The sequence below is a fragment of the Syngnathoides biaculeatus genome, chromosome 1, assembly GCF_019802595.1.
Source record: "Syngnathoides biaculeatus isolate LvHL_M chromosome 1, ASM1980259v1, whole genome shotgun sequence".
Taxonomy (NCBI): domain Eukaryota; kingdom Metazoa; phylum Chordata; class Actinopteri; order Syngnathiformes; family Syngnathidae; genus Syngnathoides; species Syngnathoides biaculeatus.
Window position 1 is genome coordinate 8107908 of NC_084640.1, and position 24490 is coordinate 8132397.

Consider the following 24490-nt stretch of genomic DNA (forward strand, 5'->3'; position numbering starts at 1 on the left):
TTCCTCCAGGTAGTTGGCACTAGCTCAATGTCCCACCTCAAAGAAAGTGCTGAAAAGAAAGACCACCATCTTAAAAAAAAAAAAAATAAAATGAAAAAAATGTGCTCATATGTCCAAGATCCAAATGTGATTCCTGTCCACCTGCCACATTGCAAATGCTGCTTCGTGTCTGGATACAATTAAATGATTATTAGTTCAGAACGATGCATTGTATAATGCGTCATGAGCAATTACAGCCATTCTGTATTTTTAGAGGGGTTTTTTTTTTCCAGTAGCATATCTCAAACTTCGACAAAATATCTGAAATGTTTAATACATTCTGACACGTGCGGAGACCAAACGTTGATGTAATTGTACCACAATATGGCCAACATTTCACTATAACAAAGACTCGTTTCTCCCCTCAAAGCTTCCCCGGACCAGCCAGTCCCACTTGGCCGTGACCGTAGTTAATGCCACTACTTCGAATCAAGCGATCCCAGTCCGCAGATAACTATCTGTGCCGGTACTTACGTTTTGGATGCTGGCAGTCGGTGGAAAGGTCAAGGAAATTGTAGGCTCCTTGTGCATGCAGTTGCGCACGTATCTGTGCGTGCAGATCGGAGCGGGGTGCGGTTGTGAACACCGGCGCGGTAAATTGGTTCTGCTCGGTGGTACCTTGAAAAAAAACCTGTAATATGCCGCATTGGTGGCCATGAAAATAAGAAGAAAAGCAAACGTAAGAGACTGGAAGGAGAAAAAAAAAACAATAACAGATGCCAAAATAAAGCATAAAATATACTGGAGGCCTGGCTACCAGTGGTATGTGTCCATCTTAACTTTTGTTTTAAATAACATTAATAATGCATTCATGACAGAATTTTTTTTTATAAAATTTGTTTTGAACAACATTAATAATGCATTTATGATAGCATTGTTTTTTTAAATAACATTTGTTTTAAATTACTGTAGGACCTAAAAAATAATTGTTTTCAGGTTGCTAGTTAACGGAATTTAGAATCTATTTTCCCCAAATTAAGGAAGTAGAAGTGCGCTGATTAATCAGCAATCAATAATCAAATTTGTCAACAACAATCCATTGGACAATCGATAACATCAAATTGTGATCTTCAAAATGTCCAAATCCTAAGAATTTTAGCTTCTCAACAGTAAAATTTAAGACAAAAACAAAATAAGAAAACAACGGTTGACATAATATCATCATTAATGTTTGTACTTTTTCTCTTTTGTTAAATTGAATAAAGGGGATAGAAACATATTATTTTTTTTGTTATTTAACAGTAGTTTGAATTCAAATTTCCGACATTATGACCGAAACCAGTAACTGAGTAGTAATCATATTACATTACATACATTAATGTTTGTACTTTTTTTCTTTTGTTCAATTGACTTTAATGTCCTGTTTTCAAATAAAGGGGAAGGAAATAGATTATTTTTTTTATTTCTTGATTCATTGATAAACTGAAAAAAATAATTGAAACAGAGTAATTAACTATTAAAAGAATTATTAGTTGTAGCCTTGGGGAAAAATGGAGATTGAAATAATCCTCGCCAAACTTAAACCTTAAAAGTAATTGAGTATAAAAAATATATATAAATTGAATTCACCTCCCTTGTTGAGACCTTCAACTTGACAATGTGACGAACATGCTAACATTATACTTGAGAAGTGATTTTTCTTCAAATGTACTGTTATTTTTCTATTATCATTCTCAGTTCACAATCTTCTCTCTTTAGACAAATTGTACCAATTAACCAGGACAATGACAATATATTTGTCATGCATACACAATCCATCTTTCCTAAAATGTTGTCCCACTAATGTATAAAATGCTTTTTCTTAAAAAGCTCGCACACACCCACACACAGCGGCGCAGCACAGAGCCACTTTGCAGCCTGTGCCCGACCGGACTGGCGGAAAGCCCGAGTTATGAGTCCATCGGTAATTGTTGGCAGTGAACCACAGCAAGAGCACTGTGAGCAAAACAGCTCTCTGTGTGTTCTAATGTGATAGCGCAAGCTTGGAAAAACCCTTCTTTGGGTTAAAAGTTCGCAGGGTCTGCAGACATGTTTGTGTATCTGTCTGTACGACTTTCTTTCTCTTATCGTGTTTTCTGGACCATTAGTTTTCGGGGTCTCTACGACTTGACGATCTAGTCGGTCGGTAATTCACTCCTTAAGTGTAGTTGTAGCGAGAATTTCTGTGTGACGTGTGGTGGACTGCTCACAAAGCCCGGAAGAGGGGGAAAAGTATTTCTGATACCTGACGTGGAAGGACAGTTTTGTAATTTTACGTACTGTATTCATTAATATAAGAAGTAAAATTTCATCAACGTAAACGCAGTGCAAACGAGTAAACAACAACTGGCGAGTGATGTGCGAGCACAAACGGACCACCCACATCCTGAGCTGTACTGTAATCCTGCAACGGATCAATCCAACAATCTAAATGGCAAAATATTTGAAGTGATCCTAAACACTGGCAGCACATTGCTTTAATTACAGCGTTTTTCTGTGTGTTTTTTTTTTTTTTTTTTTTTTTTAACCCAGGAACCTTTATTACGTTAAAGACAGTTTGCACCAATTTACAATCAAACCTCGAAGGTCAAGCGTAGTCTGTCGACTTTCGATTTGTTTGTGGAACTGCAATTTCTATTTTAAGTAATATTCTAACAGTACTGTCATAGCAGTGACAAATAAGTGTTAATTGAGACAAAAATGATTACACAAATATTACAATGTGCATTTTTTACTTGTTAAGTTTAATACACTGAATCTCAAAGTGTAACACGGGTACCACGAGAGGTGCACATGCTCCCTCTAGTTTTACACGAAATAATCACTAAGTACAGTTCAGTTGTATTTAACTTTTGAAGGTAAAGTGCATTCAACTTAGCGTAGTTTCCGCACTATAAGGCGCACCCTCAATGAATGGCCCATTTTAAAAAAAAAATTCACATATAAGGCGCACCGCATTATAAGGGCCACAGAATAGACGCTACAGTAGAGGCTGGGGTTACGTTATGCATCCATTTGATGGAGCTGCACTAAAGCCTCAATACTGATCTATATGTAAGGCGCACCGGATTATAAGGCGCACCGTCGGCTTCTGAGAAAATTAAAGGCTTTTAGGTGCGCCTTATAGTGCGGAAAATGCGGTAACTATATTTGCTTGAAATCTTTGAAATTGAGGTACAATGCCTGTTTCACTTCGACGTGTGGTACATTTGAAATGAATCATTTAACTCCACTTTTATTTACCGTATCCAAGCGCAGGATTAATTTTTCAAACTGTGCTTAATGGTGTCTTGCGATACAATTTAATATGCTTTTTAGTCGTACAACCTTGGTCTACTTTTCTAGATGGTTGTTCTTGGAGCGCTTATAATAATAATAATAATAATAATCGGAATTATTTTTACCTTACTGCTGCCAAAATAAGATAAACTATCCAGTATGTTTGAGGAACCTGGGGTCAAAGGTCAGTTTGCTTGTACATATTCTCTGTCAGCACCATGCTCGGCTCAACTTACAAGCAATTTTAGTGGTCTTTGCGATACAAAAGTTCATGTCAGCTTTGCTTTTTATTGAACGTCACAATGTTGTTAACAACATTTTCGTACATTTTTACACGTTTGGTCACCACTGCTGACTGTCGGCAACGTCGGCGTTCATTGCTCGCCCGTGAAAAGAATTGATTTCACGTGTTGCTTTTGTCCGAGACGTGATCAAGTAGGGAAAGTCTAACAGTGTTCTCGTGCCAAACACTTACAAGGCTGCCGCGCTTTAAACTTCAGCGCCCGCCAATTTATCCAGCGTGTCCAGTCAAGCGGCGGCGCGTTCGAATCAAAGTCAACGTAACGCACGCCCCCGTCAATGTGAACCAGACTTGCGGGCTTTGTGGCCACTTTTCAAGGTTCTGCAAAGAGGAGTGTGGTTTGGGGGAGTTTTGTATGGTTAGGTAGTTTCTGTATATGTTTCAGTATCGGGGTGTATGCAGCCACATATGGAAGCAGTTCTCCCTTACACTGTTGTTGTTCCAGCCAGGCGGCTGCAACAGGCCGCATGCATGTATGTGCGTGTGTGTACTTGTGTTCTCTGAAGGCAAAATTCACATGGAGGGTAACCACAGTGAGTGCACCCAGAGGAAGCTGAACAAAATGTACTACTACAAATGCATCGTACTGAAAGCACATGTAGAAATTGTCCATTTACGGTGAAAGGGGGATGTTGCTAGCATGTGAGGTCCCAGTTTTTATGGGTTTGGGGTATCACACTAAATAATATTTGGCATCTGGTCAGACACGATTTGCAAGGGAAAGATTTCCTCTTCATTGTCTTGAACTTTTTGACATGTGCCGCACTCTTCCCTACGACTTGTGTGTTAAAAAAAAAAAAAAAAAAACTGGGTCCAGAACATGTGTCTGGGGAGTTCCACTTGTACTACACGCACAGGTCAACTCCCCCGAGGTTTTCATTCGAGAGGGTTGCAAGTTCATTGCCACGGTCAGCCTGCTGTCAAACCTTCGGCATGTTTTATTTTTTACACTTTTTTCGCTTTTTCGCTCAACTGCCAAGACTGGCACAAGCACAATCTGTCTGTGGTTCTGGGGAGAAAACATTAGAAATTTAATATGCATTGAAATGTACTGTTCTAGTTGCAACGGATCCAGGACTTAATTTCCAAAACATCATCTTGGTTTATGGCTCGCCGCTTGAGCGCAAAGAAATGTGATGACGGTGCTGCTTCAACTGTGCGGCCGGATATGAACGCCACATTTTAAAACCTCCCAGTAGGGGGCACTATTGGCACACAAAGCATGCTCAAAAGGGCTGTCAAGACTGTTGCAAACTGAAGTGTCAAAGGTTTTCACAAGTATGATTAAATGGAACCACTCATTCAGCATTTCAAACGTGGCTTTACGCTCAATAATTAAAATGTACGACTTGTTCATTGATAGCGAACGTTTTAATCTGGGGACATTTGTTTATGGTAAATTGTTTATGTGATGACTATTGTACATTAAATAGTTGTTGCTTGTCCTATATATATATATATATATATATATATATATATATATATATATATATATATATATAAACGAGTTCCCACACATCTGTCATTACAGTAATATGTAAGTGCCATGCGAGTGCACGTGGCCAATTACTGTAAAACACACTGAAATGCAAATAACTACATTTCTGAGTGACACAAGATGCAGGCCGGACTGATTTTATGTAAGGAATTTTCTGCTGCTCCCTCTCTCTCTCTCTCTTTCTCTCTGGTTCGCTCCCTGTTTGACAGTTTGGAAAGTTTGAAGTCATGGGTTTTAATCAGGGCCCTTGCGGCTGGGCTCAGAGCATGCCGTGGTGTGGTATGATGGCTCAGTTTAAAGATGTGGGTCTGGGTCGGGGCCAAGGCTGGGTGCCACTGTTTTAAAGAGAGAGAGGGAGATAGAGGACGGGGAGGGAGGAAAAAGATAGGAGAGGGAATGGGTCGGCTCCCACAGCACTCGCGGCGGAGTCTCCCGCAGACCACCAAAGGGCTGAATAGACTGCTTTAATGGAATCTGATTATGTGCGGGCATGCACGTGTGCTTGCAACGTCGAATCCAACGCAAATTTGCACACAGTAGACATACATACGCGCTCCATTGTTGTGATCACTGTGAAGAAATGCTGCGGCCAGATGAGCTAACTAAATCACCCTGTGGCTTTCGGTCTCAGCTAGTTGGCCTCAGGTCCTGCTGCTAGTGCGGGGCTACGTGGGGACAACTTTGGACGCCGCGATGGCAATTCTGACTTGATACGCCGCAATAAACTGAAGCGCGATTCTCTATTAAACATATGGAAGGCATTAAGAGTCAACAACATTTCCTGATTAAGTGCTCGGATGGGAAAAAAAAACAAACATTTTAATGTTTATTTAGTTGTGTGTTTTTGAGTTTCAGCTGTTAAACTTAAATGTTGGGTCAACCGTGAGGGTGTGTATAAACAAATGTCATGCACTTTTCAATGCACACTAAAATAACATATACATACAGTACTTGTGGATGACTAAAAATACAATTTTATTTTTTACATTTTTTTATTTTTGCACATACGATAATAATATTGACGATCATCATAATTATAATAATATATAGATAGGGCCAGAGCAATAGAGATTTTTTTACAGATTGATTCTGAGAAATTCTGAGAAACATTTAATTGGTCAATCAATTTAAAAATATGTATAATAAACAAAATAGCTTCTTACATTACAACCAAAACATTTGACTGTTCTACACTATTTTGTTCTTTAGTATTTTTTTCACTTTACAACAGATTTTTGCCATATTTGGGGCCAATTTTGGTTTGAATGTTATTATCTTTGTCTTGTGTTATAATGCGTTAATGTACACAAAATGGGAAAAATTGGAAGATTTTTTTTCTTGAAACTGTCTGTCCGATTCATCGGCTGGGCCTTAATAGATAAAATTAAATACATCATAGTAAATGCAATCATAAATAAACACTTTCCTATACAGTGTGAACTTGAGTAATAACATGATATGATTCACGTGACATTTGTGGAGGTTTTTTGTTGTATTACGAGAATTAAATTGCAATAGACTGAATGACTAAAAATAAGACACTTCCTTTGCTTGGGGTTTTTAGCAACAAATGCTTCGATGCAGAGGATGGCGTGCATATGTGTGCGCGTGTCGTGCCACGGCAACATTAGAGAAGCCTTTCATGTCACCAAGACGGCCTCCTACTCCTCCGCGTAGCGCTTGTGTTGTGGTCTGTTGAGCAGCCAACCTCCCAGGACCCCTGCGAACTGTTTACGTGTGCGTGTCCTTATGAATGCATTTATGTCCTGCTTCCCAAAATCCCCCCAAAATCCATCTGTTCTATTTCTGACACCATCTTCCCTCTCTTCTGATTGGGATTAAGGCATTTGAGATAAGGAGGTCTGCAAAATGCAGCCAGTCCAGTTGTCGGCTTTGTCGCGACACGCTGTCGTTTCTGTTACGTTCGGATCACTAGCACTCTACGGAATTTGGAGTGAATTATTATCTTCACATTATCCTTAATCAAGAATACCTTTCCATCTGTTTTCCGTACTGCTTGCCTTAGAATTGTGGGTCGGCTTGCCTCTTATCCATTGTCAGGTGGATTTGCCACAAGCTCCTCCATGATCCTGAACACAACATACAGTGCAAAAAAAAAAAAATCACAACAAGATCAAGCTGAATGAATTCCATGCTTGGAAATAAGACTTGTGATTGTTCACCAGTCATGCATGAAGGAAGTCACAGCCTTGGCGTATATATTACAATATGTACATGAATCTGAATTGAGGGTCTTAATCTTTCTGACTTTCCGTAGTCTCCCTCCGGGATGTCACTGCCATCATGTACAATTGTCAAATGGAGCTGAGAGTATTCGGTGGGCCTCGTAATGATTAATGATTAACCCGTAGATTAACCAGATGACCAATTAAATCCAAAATTATTTTTGATTCCTGTCAGAACAATTCTCACGCTGAAAATAATAACAGCATTGGCAAAAAGAGGATGTCGGGTCGCCCTGAGCTATATTCCATCCTTAACCCTCTGTGGACCAAATAGAATTTTGCAGAGAAAAAAATATGATACTTTCCGAAAAATGATACTCTGGACTTCAAATTTTCGATTTTTTTAAACCTGTTGCAAATTTGCAACCCCTGCCCGGAAAGGGTTAAACAACACAAACATCTCATTATCCTAAATTGCTTCCCTTTTTTGACTATCTTTTTATCTATTTAATTCATCCATCCATTAATCCATTTTCTTAGCCGCTTATCCTCACAAGGGTCACGGGGGAGTGCTGGAGCCTATCCCACCTGTCAACGGGCAGGAGTCGGGGTACACCCTGAACTGGTTGCCAGCCAATCACAGGGCACATAGAGACAAATAGTCGCACTCACAATCACACCTAGGTGCAATTTAGAGTGTCCAATTAATGCATGTTTTTAGGATGTGGGAAGAAACCGGAGTGCCCGGAGAAACCCCACGCAGGCACGGGGAGAACATGCAAACTCTACACAGGCGGGGCCGGGATTCAAACGCCGGTCCTCAGAACTCGCGAGGCCAACGCCCTAACAGGTGCTGTGCCGCCCTATTAAATTAATTTGCAGGTCAATGTTCCCATACGTAGGAAAGACAATCAAGAACAGATTCTCATTTTGAATGCAGACATTGGAAAAATGAAAGACGATTAAGGAAAAGACGGGTATGTTAGGAACAAACTGGTTAATAAGAATGCTGGATTAGAGAGTGCAGGTTGTGGTATGCGTGGTGAGCTCAGACCGAAAACAGGGTGAGCTCTTGCCAATGAATGTTTTATAGCTAAACATGGAGCAGTGAATCTGTCTGCCTGAGTGAAGAGAGGGTCAATTAAGTTGGGAGTGCGGTTCATAGCGGTGGGTGTTAAAAGGAGAACCGGTGCCAAGGCGTATGGCAGCGTGCGGAGGAGCAGTTTTTGAAGCTGATCCATGCACTACAGCTTCTTTATGTGTAAATGTGGCTCGAGAGCAAATGAGAAGCGATGTGTCAGTGTCACTGGTACCACTTAAGCACACATGAAAGTACGTTTCCATCCAAACGAAAGAGCTGCGATATTTTTGGTGCCGAATTGTGACAGAGGAACTTGATGTATGGCAAATGGCAGCAGCATCAACAATTCCTTCACGGGAGAACTGGACTGTCAAGCCATCGGTGAGGTAACCCGACGGCCATGAATCACGCCGCCTTGCGACACAGGCCTGTGGTCCTGGACTTTGACAGTTTGATCGCCCCTCTCAATGTGGTCGCTCTCCCCCTCTCTTCTCACTCCTCCCATCTTCCTCACCGCACATTCCAAACCACTGGTCTGGACATGAGTGGATCAAGAAAATAGAGCAGACATAACATAAGACAAAGGAGAGGATAGCATTAAATGGACTACGCTTTACATTACTTTCCACAGACGTTCCCTGAAAGTTGTGAAGTCTGGAGATTTGTCACTGACGCAGGAGAGGACATTTATAAAATCTTCGTCATCCGTTATGGGGATTCCAATCTAACCTCGTCTGTCAGCCTATCCATTACTACCGCAAACAGGAAGGGGCTCAGCGCGGATCCCTGATGCAGTCCCGCCTCCACCTTAAAATTCTTCTGACACACCTACGGCACATCTCACCGCCGTTCTGCTGTCCTCCATACATGTCCTGTACTATTCTAACATATTTCTCCGCCACACCGGACTTGCGCATGCAGTACCGCAGTCATTACGTGCACATAGAATGGAAATAACACATCAAGTCCATCAAAGCATGTTTTCTGATGTGAAATTGAAAAGGAACTGTGTGATGATTAATATCATCACACCCAAAAACAATGAAGAATGGGATTTGTAGCCTTGGATAGCGGTGCCAGAGAGGTCATTATCAGTTTAGGAACGGCCAAGTGCTAAATGCACGGTTCATCTGGAGCAGGAGCAAGCTTTAAGTGAGTGGTTTAACATTGCCCCAGGCCGTTCTCCAGCTGAGTAAAACACACCCTGACATTGTGAGTGTGTGTGTGTGTGTGTGTGTGTGTGTGCGTGCATGTGGAGGGAGGATGTCACGTCTGAGAGGGTGATGTAGTCACTTCCTTCCACTGGACTAAGCGCCTGTTGTCAGCTTGACCCTGCGCCAGTTAACCCCTCACCACCCCTGGCACTGCGGGCAAGGGGCCCCGGGTGTGTGCGTGCATGCGTTGGCAGACCACAGGTGTCTCGCCACTGTGTCAGAGTGATCTTCAGAGAGCCCCCCCACCACCACCCTCGCCGCCCCAACTCTCAGCATCTGTTTCTGAGGGAGGCCGCAAGAGAAAAGAGGAGGGGAAGTTGGCAAGGGTTACCAATACAGAGCCCAAGGGGAGTCGTGGGGGGGGGGGGTGTTTAGTGGGGGTCAGTAGCTGACAAGCAGGTGTCTGTGTTGACAGTAACCTTTCATGCTTGAACTCCCACCTCCCTCTAAACACACACGCCGCACACACTTGGAAAAAATATCCAGGATAGTCAAGTGTAATTGCCGAGGCTGATTGGAGGGAATTTAAAGGGAATCCCCCTTTTACGCACACATACCATTGCTAGGGGTCAAAGGTGACAGAGAGAAGGGACGAGGGAGTGCAAAAAATGTCTATTTCCTGTTGTGTGTGTGTTTACATTCATATGTGGTGATATGAACACTGACTAAAAGAAAGGGGAAAACGTTTGTTTTGCGCTTACAACCAATATAAGTGCATGCATGCGTATTTTAAACCTAAACAAAAATCTGGCTGATTCCCATCTGCATGTTTGTAAATGACCCGTTTGGACCTCTTTTTTTTTTCTTTTTGGAAAGTCAGGTGTACTTGTACATGTCTGGCAATGATTATTTGGGTAAGAAAGGGTTGAGAAGGAGGTGCACAGTGGGAGGTCAGAGAAAATTGGAACAGCTGTTGATTAACACAAGTGCTCTCTCCCTTTCCTTTCTTTTTTTTTTTACCTCTCTCTCTCCCAGCAGAGGAGGAAGAGGAGGATGAAGAGCTGATGGAATTGAAGCCAGGCCCTGAATTGGAGCCGCAGGATGAAGACGACAAGGAAAATAAAGAAGGTAAAAACATGGCTGCGTGCATAGACAGGGATAGGGACATGGCGATAACAGTGGCGCAGCACAGTGACTACAATCCTTTGCCCTCTTCACCAAACACGGCCCCCTTGTGCGCCACAGCGTCAGCGGGCGTATCAGATGGAAGAGAGCGGCTAGGTTACGCTCGGGGTTAAAGCTCATCCATCGTATCAGCGCTCTGGCATGTAGAGGTCAGCAATGATTAAAAACCTTCCGCGTGACCCTTGGACCATACTTCAAAGCAAAGAACAACTGAGCGTGTGCGTATATTTTTCAACGGTCCACGGGAAATACACGACGGATGCACCCGAACACAACGCATAAACGACTTAATGAGCGGTGCCCGTATTCAAACGCACACATGCATAATCCTCAGCGTGCCCGTGCGTGATGCAAACTCACACACGTGCAGTCATAAACGCACAGGGCATCCATCTTGTCTCCATCGCGGCCTGTTATGAAAGGTCTGCCCTTTGATGTCTTCCACTCACTTCAGTCTTTTCTGACAAGTTGCGATGGAAGGGGATCAAAGTCAAGAGGCAGGGTAAAAGGTCCGCGTTTGTTTGTCTGAACGCGCCACGCCTCAAAAAAAGGCGAGCGCGTGCTCGGGGACAGTGACTTTAATAAGCGGACGCCATGCTGCGACCGTTGCGTTCAAAGAGAGGCTGGATTGTTTGTGTCTTGTTTGTGAAGTTCTTCACTGTAGTATTTTGCGAAACGTTCATTAGTGACTGTTTGTAGTTTATTAGGTCCTGCCAGTGGCTCTGGTTCTCATCGAGATGAAGTGATTTTTAATCTGTCGTGAGGAGCGTAGTTGACGTTAACAGGGCCTGATGTTGTGTTTTTCACTTGCCTCCCAAACTTAAGTGAGCCGAGGCACACATTCTCAAGATCGCACAGCACACCACCAAACAAAAGAGAATCAGCATCTCCAAGCTCATGCCCGTAGGTGAGGGTAGGAACGTAGATCGACTGGTAAATTGAGCGACTTTCGACTTAGCTCCCTCTTTCCCACAACGGACCGATACAAAGTCCGCATCACTGCGGACGCTGCACCGATCTGTCTGTCGATCTCCCGCTTCATTCTTCCCTCACTCGGGAACAAGACACCAAGATACTTGAACTCCCCCACTTTGGGAAGGATCTCATCCCCGACCTGGAGAGGGCACGCCACCCTTTTCCGACTGAAGACCATAGTCTCAGATTTGGAGAGATTTGGAGAGCTCAGGGAGCTGGAGATCACGTCTTGATGAAGCCATGGTCGTGACTGAAAGAACAAGATCCCGGATACAAACGGCCAAAATGAGTTTCCTCCGAAGGGTGTCCGGGGTCTCCCTTAAAGATAGGGTGAGAAGCTCGGTCACCTGGGAGGGGGTCCGTGTCGAGGTCGCTACTCCTCCGCATTGAGAGGAGCCAGATGAGCTGGCTGGGAAATCTGATTCGGATGCCTCCCGGACACCTCCCTGGTGAGGTGTTACGGGCATGTTTCCACTGGAAAGAGACCCCAGGGATGACCCAGGAGACGCTGGAGGGACTATGTCTCTCAGGTGGCTTGGGAACACCTCGGGATCCCTCCAGAAGAGCAGGAAGAAGTGGCTGGGGAAAGGGATGTCTGGGTATCCCTCCTGAAGCTACTTTCCCCGCGACCCGACCCGGAGAAGCGGTAGAAGGTGGATGGATGGATATTGACACAGTATGAAATCTGGGCCAGTTTAGTTACACTCGCAGGAAGCCATGATGGCTTGAGTTTCTTCCTACTTCTGTCCTTTTATGTGATAAAGCATTTTTACAGTGTAAACATCCATTTATGATTAGTCTATAGTGAAAGATGTTAAAATCAGAATTCAAGTATATTTTGATTCACACAAAAACTTGATCATTTTACTCATCAATACTGAAAAATAATGGAACTTCAATTGTTGCTACCAGCAGGCTCTTTCCCTGTGCTGAGGGAGCTGACGGAGGAGGAGAGGCAGCAAATCCTCCACTCGTCCGAGTTTCAGAATTTCTTCGACTGCAGCATCCGGGTGATGGAAAGAGCTCTGGCCGAAAGCGGCGACATCTTCTTTGACTACACCGGTCGAGCCCTGGAAGACAAGGAGGGGTGGGCATGGAGTAGCGTTGATCAGCTCTTATTTGTGCATCTAGACAATTCATCTCATGGAATTTCATTTTGTGTGTTCCCAGAGACTCGGCTGGAGGCTCCAGTTTGTCTTTCACGCGACTTTTCTACGATGAACACTGGTCCAAACATCGTGTTGTCACCTGTCTTGACTGGTCCCCTCAGGTGAGCCCATCAACCCCCCTCTGTTATCATTAGAAACTAAAACCATGCCAGGTATGAAATATCCGTGCCGTCTTTAGTATCCTGAGTTGCTCGTTGCCTCTTACAACAACAACGAAGATGCCCCCCACGAACCGGACGGCGTTGCCCTGGTTTGGAACATCAAATTCAAAAAGGCCACGCCTGAGTACATCTTTCACTGTCAGGTACCGGCTCCACCGCACAGTTTTCCCCCATCTTTGTGTAAAATATTTAATGATAATGAATCATAATAATAACATATCTACAAAATAAAGATTTTTTTTTTTTTTACTTCAGTGTAATTATATATTTATAATATACATTTCCATTGAAGTTGTGAGGTTGACAGAAAATAGTCAAACAGTTTAAGGACAATGTTTCTAAACATACAATGGCAAGGAATTTATGGGTTTCATCATTTACGGTCCATATCATCAAAATGTTCAGAGAATCTAGAGAAATCACTGCATGTAAGCAGCAAGACCAAAAACCAAAATTGAATGCCTGTGCCCTTCGATCCCTGAAGCGGATACTGCATCAAAAACCTACATCCACGTATAAAGGAAATCCCCACATGGGCTCAGGAATACTTCAGAAAACCAATGTCAGTAAATGCAGTTCAGTGTTACATCTGTAAGTGCAATTTAAAACTCTACTATGCAAAGCAAACCATTTATAAAAACACCCAGCCGCCGGGTTCTCTGGCCCTGACGTCATCTAAGAGGGACTGATGCAAAGTGGAAAAGTGTTTTGTTGTCCAAGAACTCTTTTTCATGGACACCCCTTCTTATTTCAGAAAGACAATGGCAAACTAAATTCTGCACGTTTTTACAAGTGTGGCTTTGTAGTAAAAGAGTACAGGTACTCTACTGGCCTGCCTGCAGAGCAGATCTGTCTTGAAAATGCGTGTTTTAATACAAAGTCTAAAATACGACAACCGAAACCCCAGACTGTTGAACAGTGGAAGTTGTACAACAATTCAACATTTAGTGTTCTCAGTTCTCAAATATTTATTGAATATTATTAAAAGAAAAGGTGATGTCACACAGTGGTAAACATGACCCTCTCCAAGCTGTTTTAAAACATATTGCAGCCATAAAAGTCTAAGTAAATGATTATTTGCCAAAAACAAAGTCAATTTGAACATTAAATACTGTACTGTATTAAAGGGTTAATATAGGATGAACATGATTTGCAAATCAGTGTAGTCGGTTTTTATTCGTGTTTAACACAAGGTCCCAACTTCATTGGAACTGGGGTTTGTATAACGAGGGCCAAGCTTAGAAGAAATTTTGTAGTTTACGACTTCAACTAGACCTGCTACCAGGGCCGTATGTAGGCTGTGAAATACACGAAAGAAATAAAAAATAAAAATGATTAACCTGAGTACACACCAACTTGGGTGGAGGGCGGTTTTAAGAGAGGAAACTTTTCTTTCTGGTGGGAAAGTCATTGACAGGTATGATGCTAACAGCAAGTGACACCGAGAAAACGGGAGATGTTATGTTGATGAGTGGGTGCGGGGGGGGCTTCACATCTCCCAGGAGACAGACGAAGCCTTCCAGAAAGTTCTCGGTAGTAAAATGATGTGGGCTACCACTTCCTAATCCGACGCCATCACATGTGTGAGTGTTGGCCCACCCAGACTGATGCTGGGTCTGATCTGAGCACTCCTGTGTTTCCCAATTATGATACTTGCCTCAAGTACAGCAGTGTCAATATGGAAATGATCTGTAAAAAGTATCAATGTCGCTGCCATTGATCCCACACAAATCTATGCCCGTATTCATATTTTTTTCTCCCCCCGCCCCGCGGACTGCACACTGCATACAAATGTTTCACAATGAAGTTATCCATTCTACTCCCACATGTCATTTAACATTTCATTGTTTCACTGCCCTGTAATTCATATTGCTGCTACAATCTACTGTATGTGGTTTTATGGATGGACTACAGGCTTGTTCCATTCAAATTTCGATACAAATGTGTTTTGCATTGCGGAACGCAAGTCCATTTAGTTTTGACAGATATTTAGAAACAATGTGCGGCCAAGTGACTGATCTGTGCAGGAAATGGAGCCGTGATGTAGAAAAACAAAAAACAGTGCAAGATAATACTTCCTGGACCATATTTGCTGTCTGATTTATAAGCATGTTTTAATGTTTCATTTTAGACGACGAGCCACAGGAATGTACATGTATATACCGGCCAGTTCGTCTCCGACATTTCTTTTTTTGTGGCCCATAAAGAAAAAAGTGTATCTACTACATATTTCAGAAAAGGATTTTTTTTTCTCGGGCGGCTCGGTGGATCAGCTGGAAAGCGTTGTCCTCACAGTTACGAGGTCCCAGGTTTGATCCCGCACCCGCCTGTGTGGAGTTTGCATGTCCTCCCGCATCGCAAAAATATGTAACATTAATTGGACACAATAAATTGCCCCTAGGTGTGATTGTGAGTGTTTGTCTCGATGTGCCCTGCGATTGGCTGGCAACCAGTTAAGGGTGTACCCCACCTCCTGCCCGTTGACAACTGGGATGTGCTCCAGCACTCCTGAGACACTTGTGAGGATAAGCGGTTAAGAAAATGCATGGATGGATTTTTTCTCTTCCTTTTGGCAAAAATTGCTACATATTTAGCACGACCCCCTGGTAACTAATGGCAGGTTAAAGGTCGCCCAGGCACTTTTTGCAAACAGTGCCATGGTGCTACAGCTAAAAATGTTCATTAAATGTTTAATGTTGTGCCATGCCGCCGCCCCCAAACCACAGAGTACCCCTAAACTTCCCCTCCTCTCTCCTCTCTTCCTCCATTTGCACTGCACGCTAACCCTCCTTCAACTAAAAGGAAGAGAGGAACAAATCTCTCGCATGCAGGCGTCCCCGATCAAACAAACCTACAGTTTACTGTATGCACGCAGTACACGCATGGGCGTAGGCGTGGTTTCGCTTGGCAGGCCCTCTGTTGGGGTTGGCGAGCTCAGAGAGAAGCTTTATAGCGGTATTTCAGCCATTTTTTTGTTTACCCAGACTTGCCCGCAAAAGGATTTCTCATCTGGCGTAAGGATAGGTAGATGGCTAAAATCTATAAATGTGCGTATGTCGGGGAGGGGTTTGATACAAAAGAAAGACGGTGCTGAGTCGTTGGGGTTTGCGGTTGAGGTCTGGTGCAGTGGGGGCTTTATTGTTTTAGGCTTACAGACGGTTTCGTGTTTCAGATGAGGTTTTTGGTGAGGTCAAATCTTCGATATTTCCTGCACAGGCAGTGCATGGGCACAGAAATGCAAAAACAGTCTCGTTTAGACCTGTTTGTGCTAAAACTGTTGGTTGGTTTTGGTGCAATTTAGAATGCATCTTAGTCATCTTAGTGTGGGGTTTAGAAGTGAAAAAAAAATCAATGACATCTAGTCGGCAACACATCAATGATCAAATTAACAGAAAACTATTTTGATAGTTTATTAATCATTTAGGAATCTTGTTTAAAGTAAAAATTGGGTGGTGCACGAAAGCAGTACTCAATTTGGATAAAGATCCAGATAAAGTATTAGTATTGTCTTGTGTACACACCAGTCTTATATCACAACAATATTGCTTATTTATGAGACTTATTGTGTTGTATGTGGTGACTGTGATGTGTACCTGAGGCTGCCAATTGGTGGTCATCGAATCCATCCCGGTTCGGTCCAAACTTGCAACTTGACACGGGCCTCTAAAGCAAGCAATGTCACTCCACATTAAATTGGGTGCTTGACTTAAAACCGATGCTGAACCTGCACCCCAAAACCAAACCGTTCCCTATAACAACCCCCAACGCTACTGTCATACTATATCAAATTCAAGACGGGTTTTTTTTTCCGTTTTAATGCCTACATGTGTCACATCTCCCCATGTGTCTTTAAAATGTCCGTAACATGTGTAGTGACGAGGAGGGAGCAGAGAGAAAAAGAACTGAGAGGGGCCCAAAAACCTCTGCGTAGCCATGATGGAGGACCATGACATTTGATTTATTGCAGTTTCCCAATCTTTACTGTTATGAGAAATCCATTACATAAAAAAAAAAAAAATACTGAGATAATGATTATATTGTTTCAACATTCTCAAAAAATGTACTGCGTGTGAAATCTGGGCCAGTATAATTGAACACAGAGCTCACAAGAAGTCATTCATGGCATATTGTTTTATGAATGGCAACATATATTTATTGCAATTGTTTCGCCTTTCACGGCACAGTATGTCGCTGGCATAAAGATATATTTTGCATTTCATAAATACTACCTTGGACAAATTAAGGATAATTTCCCGCGGCGGCCCTGATGATAGTGCTGCAGCAATATTCAATATTTTTGTTTTTTCGCCCATGGTACAGTCATGATTGAGCCCTATAAATTATGTATACAGAAACAAGCGGCCTCACAATGCGCACTACGTAACCAGCAAAAAAAAAAAAAGTAATAATAATACTGAAATTCTACTACACAAATAATTAATGTTTGTGGGGAGATTGCAGGCGAGGACTCAAGATTTTTCATGCAACTGATGTGTGGCAACAAAGAACAAAAAAATGATGTGAAATAAAGGAACGGTTGGAGAGAAGCCTTTAAAAGTTTGCATTCTCTGCCTGGAGAAATGGAGTGCGGCTGCTATTTTCTCTTCTTTCCTTGGTGAAAACCGCAGAGTGACAAAAATCTGTGGGGTGTCATAAACGAGCAAAGTCAGGGGAGGTGGGATTCAGAAGAAGACGCACCCATCTGGTCCTGATAAGGCCGAGTGGAAACCAGATGAGTGTGGTCAGAAGGGGAGGTGTGGATCTACTTATCTACTGTCTGCACGCCCCCACTTGACTTCTCCCCGCCCCCCATGGCACTATTGCGCCATCTCTGACTCTGCAAGCTGACTTCAGAATACAGGCAACAAAAGAGGGAGGGCTCTTTTCTCTGCCAGTCCTTTATTTCTCCTTAATCTTTCACTGGATGCCATCTTTCATCATGGCGCGCCAAGTGAGTATTACCCTTAACAGAACACTTCCCGTTAATATAATAAGGGCTGTCAGAAGCACTTGTGAGCCCAAGTGGCAGGTAGCAGGATGCTCTGTTGGCTGTGTAGTCCACGGGAAAGATTTCATTTTTTTTTTTCTCTCCTTTACAGCCTTCCAGTAAAATCACAATTCCGCTCAAGTTTAACATGCGGGGCCGTGACTCTTGCCGCTACCCTGCAACCTGTCACCCTCCCCGCGCCCTTCACATCCTGTCTGTCAAAAGTTGACGTGGGGAAAGGGGCATGGGGGGTGGCAAGCCGTGCTGCATGCGAGATGAGAATCATCCACGAGGGCCACATGGTGTTTGGGGGGGAGCGAAATGTCAGGCCTGATTTGGCCAAGCAATCACATATGAGAGTTGTTGAGGTGTTATTTAGACAGATGTGCTGCCGGTGTGTCCAGATGGATGAATAGAAATCCACGGAGGAGTTCAAGGTGAACGATTTGCTGATTTTAGAATATTACACTGTAAAAATACGCGCATGCTAATCGATGCAAATTATGGATTCAAAGCAATACTGTGGGATGGGGGGGGGTGCTGATAAAAAGAAAGGAAGTGAAAGGCAACAAACATCTTTAAACTTCACTCATTCATCATTTCCCACATGACGACGGTGGGATTGGGAATCCTCTTTAAAGTGTCATCCAACACTTAAATCACAAGCGGGCTAATCGTGGGGGGCAAATGGATCGTTTCACATGCAGTATATATGATATTAGGGTTACCCGACCCAGGAAAGCGGTAGATAATGGATGGATGGATGAAATTTTTTTTTTTGCTGTTTTCGGTTAACGATTTGATTTAGCATTTTTGTCACTGACTGGATCATATTTCAAGTTTTGACGTAAAAAGGATGAGAATGGTGACACATTTTATGGGATATTTTATTGCACAACCTTTCGAGGCTGTTGCTGTGGATAAAAACTGCCCAGTTTTTAATTTGTTTCAGATTCCCAGATTGATGTCAAATCGGTTTCGGTGTGAAAGCTCGACAAATCCTCAATTATCCTTCCGACAACCGAGATTTTAGATATAGGGGGGCAACTGACGCGCGAGATGACTCAGGGGTCCATTTTAACCTCGGAAACTGGTCACGGTCCTTCAAACAAAGACAACGATTGTTGTCGTTTGTCTCCATGGGGAAGATTTGACTTTATGATGGAGTCATTGCGGACATCAAACAGCAACCAGACAGACAACCACAGCTTATCTCAAATCTGGATGTCAAGAAGTGTAAAATGTTAAAGAGGGAAGCGTCTACAGAGTATATATAGATATTTTTAATAATGAATACCAAGAGGTTATATAGTGCATTTATTTGATGCTAACTATCATCGCACTTGATATGCAAAGCCGCAACAGTAGCCGTAATGTTTAAAACATTTCGATTTCAATAATAGCTCGCAACTGGTTGTACTTCGGTTGTGCCGACAATATAGCCGTATCCCGTCCTTATCAAACTGTATAAATAAACTTTTTGCGAGAGGGCCTCCTTGCCGGCTTTGGAGCAACTTTATTTTCACCGCAGAAGTCGAGTTTATTTTGAGTCCTGACATCTGAAGCGACTCCCGCGCCATTCCTCTGCAAGCCAGGACTCTTCAGAAGAAACCATAAAAAGAGAGAAAGAGTGTTTGCTTTCCTTCTGGTTTCTTTTCCAGTCCCCCTTACAAAATGTACTCGGGTTTGGAGTCGGCTGCTTTGCACATGGCTCGGCGGTCGGGATCGGGAGACGGCAGGACGGATAGAGCCAACATTTGAAGCTCTTTTATGGTTTGAAACTGGGATTTCACGACAGTAAATGTTCTTCTAATCATTGAATTCATTCCATTGAATGAAAATCACATCCTGACTAATTGTAAGTTGGTTTAGATTGACTCGAATGAATGTGGGTATCCCGAAGATAAGAAACTGTAGCTTTGTTCGGCAACGCATGCTGGTATTTCCAGTTTGCTGAGCTGTATTATTTCATGAATATGTTGAATTGCGGCGTGCTGACACGTATGTACAATCGTGCAATGCTGCAGTGTCTTTTCCCTAAGAATAGACACAGCGGTGGCTACGGGAGTGTTGGCAAGAGCGTGCAGAAGCCTGAAGGGGGGGAAAAGCAGTGAAGAGGAACCCAAACGCAATAAACACAGCATTGGGATGGTGTGTCTTTGAAGGGGGTGGGGGTGAGGGTGCGCTCGTCACGATGGAGGCTACAGTGAGCGCTCCAGTGGCTGCCGGGGTTTTGATGCTGTAATATGAAACGGCTGAGGAAACCTCGGACTACAATTCCCCTCTTTGTCCGGTCTCCGCCTCAGCGTCACCCCTTCTCTCCTCTCCTCGCCGCGGCCAAACTCATCATCTCCCCGGCCTCCCGTCCTGTCTCGTCATGTCTGCCACCCAGCGTGAAGACTTCCATCGTTTCTCCTCCCTCACGCTACAACCCGCGTTACACTTCTCTGGTTCATATCTGGACTCAATAAGCTGACCGTGCTAGTGCGACGGGAATGAATCGCTGACTTGAATCCAAAGTAAAATGAAATACACATAAGGCCGTGAACTAGGGATGGACAAGAACGGACGCCAGGTATCCTCCTCCTCCCAATAGCAGACTCTTATTGTGACATTCAATAAGTCCACCTCGATACCAATCGCCACTACATTGCATTTTGTCACATCGGCGAATCATTATGTGCATCAGTGAGAGAGAAACGTCTTGAGTCACCTTTTTCCTCTGTCATTGCATTAATTTAAGTATTATGTATCAAAAGTAGGGCACCAATACAAGCCTTTTTTCAAACTGTCAAAAATTGACAGTTTTTTAGTTGATGACATTTTAATGGAATCATTACTGAAGTACATGTTATTTGGTGTGCTAAGTATTTTGTTCATGTACTGAGTGGTTTATGTTTTTCTCGCATAAAACATCGTCGCACCATCATAACTTTCCCTTGCAGTCTCCGGTGGTGTCGGTGGGTTTTGCCAGGTTTCATCCCAACCTGGTGGTGGGGGGGACCTACTCGGGGCAGATCGTCCTCTGGGACAACCGCAGTCACAGGCGGACCCCCGTCCAGAGGACCCCCCTGTCGGCTGCTGCGCACACCGTGAGTCTTTTTGTTTTTTTCAATTAAATTAATGATTATTAGATTTGGAGGGATCTTGGAATAGTGGTTTGCACATCTGCTTCACAGTCGAGAGATTCTGGATTCAAATCTTAGCACTTTCCTTTCGGGAGATTTCATGTTCCGCACCCCGCCTCATGCCCAAAGTCAGCAAGAAGTCACCTGCGACCTAAATGAGTGGTAGAGAAAATCCAAATATGGATGATTTGATTTTCACACAAAATAGACTATTTTATTATTTTATTTTATTTTTATGTAGATAATTTGAACTAATTCTAAACAGGCTAAGTTTTGGGTGGTATTGTTGCAAAAAAAATAAAATGCCACTTGGCCCTTGCTGTTGTTTACGCTGTCCCACGAATCAGTTAAATGATCAAATCTTAGAATATTTGCTGCATCATTTAATTGATTACGTTCACTTTTTCAAATAAATCTTATTAAATAATCTATTAAATAAAGTATGACTATAAAATTAATGTTAGTTATTTTCTCATATATTGGGATATTTAACAGTTCCCAGTTAATTTATTAATTAAACAGTTCATTTATCTTATTAAAATTAAATTGTCACTTATTTTCTTTAAATTCAGTATGAATACTATAAAATGTAAAAATGCATTTTTTTTTGTTAAAATGAATAATTGTCCATATTTTCTATACTTTTTTTTTTTTTTTCAAACCTCATCTACAAACCGTCCAAAGTCGCACGTGGGTTTTGAAGCACCAACATTCAAACCACCCCAGATTTAGATTCTTCAATGAAGCTAACATGCACATTTTTTAAATGCGGGCAGAAGCTGAAAAAACAAAAATACAAATTAACCAAGCACAGGGAGAACATGAAAACGGTGCCAAGATTCGAACCCCAAACCTCAGAACTGTGCTAACCACTATTCCTACGGCACTGCAGAACCACACTCCATTTGGCATTAGTATGTATTTTAAAAATATGTTTCCAAATTCCAAATACTTTTCACAATAGAATCACAAACACGAGTGACCCAGTCCAATTCGTGACTTAACAGACAGTTCAGAAGCTCCGCTACATTCTCTGATCCTCGTTAAACGGCTGACCCCAAATGCAGTACTGCAACACTGGCAACATCATCAGGACGAGTCCTATATAATCACAGCTACACGCACATACACACGCCGTGCCGACCACGCTGTCGGCCTAAAGTGGCCGCTGAATAATGAGGTTTTCGCTTCTGTCCTCTCCATTCAGCGAGAGCGGGCGGCTTCGCATGGTGCTGATTGCTGAAAGGATTCTTTGTGTGGCCCGGGACACAAATCAATTACTAGCCAGTAACGACATTATGGTTTCACACACTCCTGTGGATTTGCACAGCGGCGCATGTAACCAGATGTAGAGGCCATTTAAAGGAAATTGTGCACTGAACATGTGAGCCTGCTACATCTACCAAGTACAGAATGATGTCATGACTTGAAGGGGAGAGATTCAAAGTATAGTAGAGGTTGTTTTTTTTTTGTTTTGTTTCTTAGATTTTCATTGCTACAACTTGAAAAGAATGTTAAAAAGAACATCACCACAACAGACGTTATATACAAATTTTACACTTATTGTATCATTTATATACAGAGCACCTAAAGGTACAATGAAAAAAAAAAGTAACTGGTTTCTCAATGTAATGAAAAACTTTCTCATTGTAATGAGTAACTAGTCCATTGTATGTGTGCATGTATAAAAGACCCTTATTCCTTATTCAGGAAGGTACTTCTAGCAGGTAAATAAGCTACGACTACCTGAACGCAGGAAGCTACCGCCAGCAGGTAAATAAGCTGTGACCCATAGGTATCCATTTTTCGACACTCTCATTGTAATGAGTAAGTTTCTCATTGTAATGAGTAACTAGTCCATTGTACGTGTGCACGTATAAAAGACCCTTATTCCTTATTCAGGAAGCTACCGCTAGAAGGTAAATAAGCTACGACTACCTGACCGCAGGAAGCTTCCGCTAGCAAGTAAATATGATATGACCAATAGGTAGCCGTTTTTCGGCACTCTCTAATGATTGTAATGAGAAACCTTCTCATTGTAATGAATAAGTTTCTCATTGTAATTAGTAACTAGTCCATTGTATGTGTGCATGTATAAAAGACCCTTATTCCTTATTCAGGAAGCTACCGCTAGCAGGTAGATAAGCTACGACTACCTGAACGCAGGAAGCTACCGCTAGCTGGTAAATAGCTACAACCAATAGGTAGTTGTTTTTTGACACTCTCACTGTCATGAGAAAGCTTCTCATTGTAATGAGTAAGTTACTCATTGCAATGAGTAACTTTCTCATTGTAATGAGTAACTTACTGTAATGAGAAACTTACTCACTGTAATGAGAAACTTTCTCATTGTAATGAGTAACTTTCTCATTGTAATGAGTAACTAGTCCATTGTATGTGTGCATGTATAAAAGACCCTTATTCCTTATTCAGGAACCTACCGCTAGCAGGTAAATAAGCCACGACTACCTGAACGCAGGAAGCTACCTCTAGCAGGTAAATAAGCTACAACTCCTAGGTAGCTGTTTTTCGACGCTCTCATTGTAACGAGCAAGATTCTCATTGTAATGAGTTTCTCATTGTGATGAGAAACTTTCTCATTGTAATGAGAAACCGGTTAGTTAGTTGTTTTTTTCAATGTCCCTTTAGGGGCTCTGTATTTATATACGTTCATGCACAATGAATAATTATGAACATGGAGATGATTTTTTTTTTTGTGTGTGTGGAAATTTAAACATAGCTTTGTATGCATAGCACCCCGTGTACTGTGTGAACGTGGTGGGGACCCAGAATGCCAACAACTTGATCACCGTGTCTACAGACGGAAGGATGTGCTCCTGGAGTCTGGACATGCTTTCCCAGCCTCAGGTACGCAACACAAAAGAGTCAAATCAAATAAATTCACAGACAAGGTGGAAAGTTGCATACACGCATGATTCATGCTGTGTTTTGCAATGTCTAATTTTTTTTGTGTGTGTGTGTGTGTGTGTGTGTGTAGGAGAGTATGGAACTGGTGTACAATAAATCCAAACCAGTGGCAGTGACCAGCATGGCGTTCCCTACAGGAGATGTCAATAACTATGTAGTGGGTAGTGAGGAAGGTACTGTGTACACGGCGTCCAGGCACGGCAGGTTGGTGGACACGCACAGACACACGCACAGTATATAACCACAATACATTAGTGTTTGAAATTGTTTTAACTTCTCCTACATGTTTCTCACTGAGGAAAACAGATGTGTAACCCTCTGAGTGAGCCAGGGGAATACTTCATTTAAAGTTGGATCAAATTTAGCAGTCATATTTGGTACGTTTGTGAAAAGGACTTTCCAACAGGCGGCACATGGATCAGCTGGTAAAGCATTGGCTT

The 24490-nt window shown here is 42.5% G+C and overlaps 1 protein-coding gene and 1 long non-coding RNA gene across 9 annotated transcripts in view; one reads left to right on the top strand and one right to left on the bottom strand.

Annotated features, from left to right (window-relative positions):
* LOC133497488 (cytoplasmic dynein 1 intermediate chain 1) overlaps positions 1-24490 on the top strand; it is a 49393-nt gene that overhangs the window by 13758 nt on the left and 11145 nt on the right. For 6 of the 8 annotated variants that reach the window (XR_009794052.1, XM_061813386.1, XM_061813392.1 and 3 more), the window contains 7 exons: positions 10556-10645; positions 12590-12764; positions 12848-12947; positions 13025-13150; positions 20940-21086; positions 23877-23990; positions 24121-24254. Coding sequence is in view for 7 of the 8 variants with exons in the window: in XM_061813386.1 (XP_061669370.1) it covers positions 10556-10645; positions 12590-12764; positions 12848-12947; positions 13025-13150; positions 20940-21086; positions 23877-23990; positions 24121-24254 (886 nt within the window). In the remaining variant the exon portion in view is untranslated. The remainder of the gene's footprint in view (positions 1-10555; positions 10646-12589; positions 12765-12847; positions 12948-13024; positions 13151-20939; positions 21087-23876; positions 23991-24120; positions 24255-24490) is intronic. The other 2 variants (XM_061813397.1, XM_061813431.1) reach the window with 1 other exon arrangement.
* On the bottom strand, positions 522-11109 carry LOC133497538 (uncharacterized). The gene is made up of 3 exons (XR_009794063.1): positions 11063-11109; positions 7090-7186; positions 522-670 (listed from the first exon to the last, which is right to left on the bottom strand). It is a non-coding gene; the product is annotated as an uncharacterized LOC133497538 (long non-coding RNA).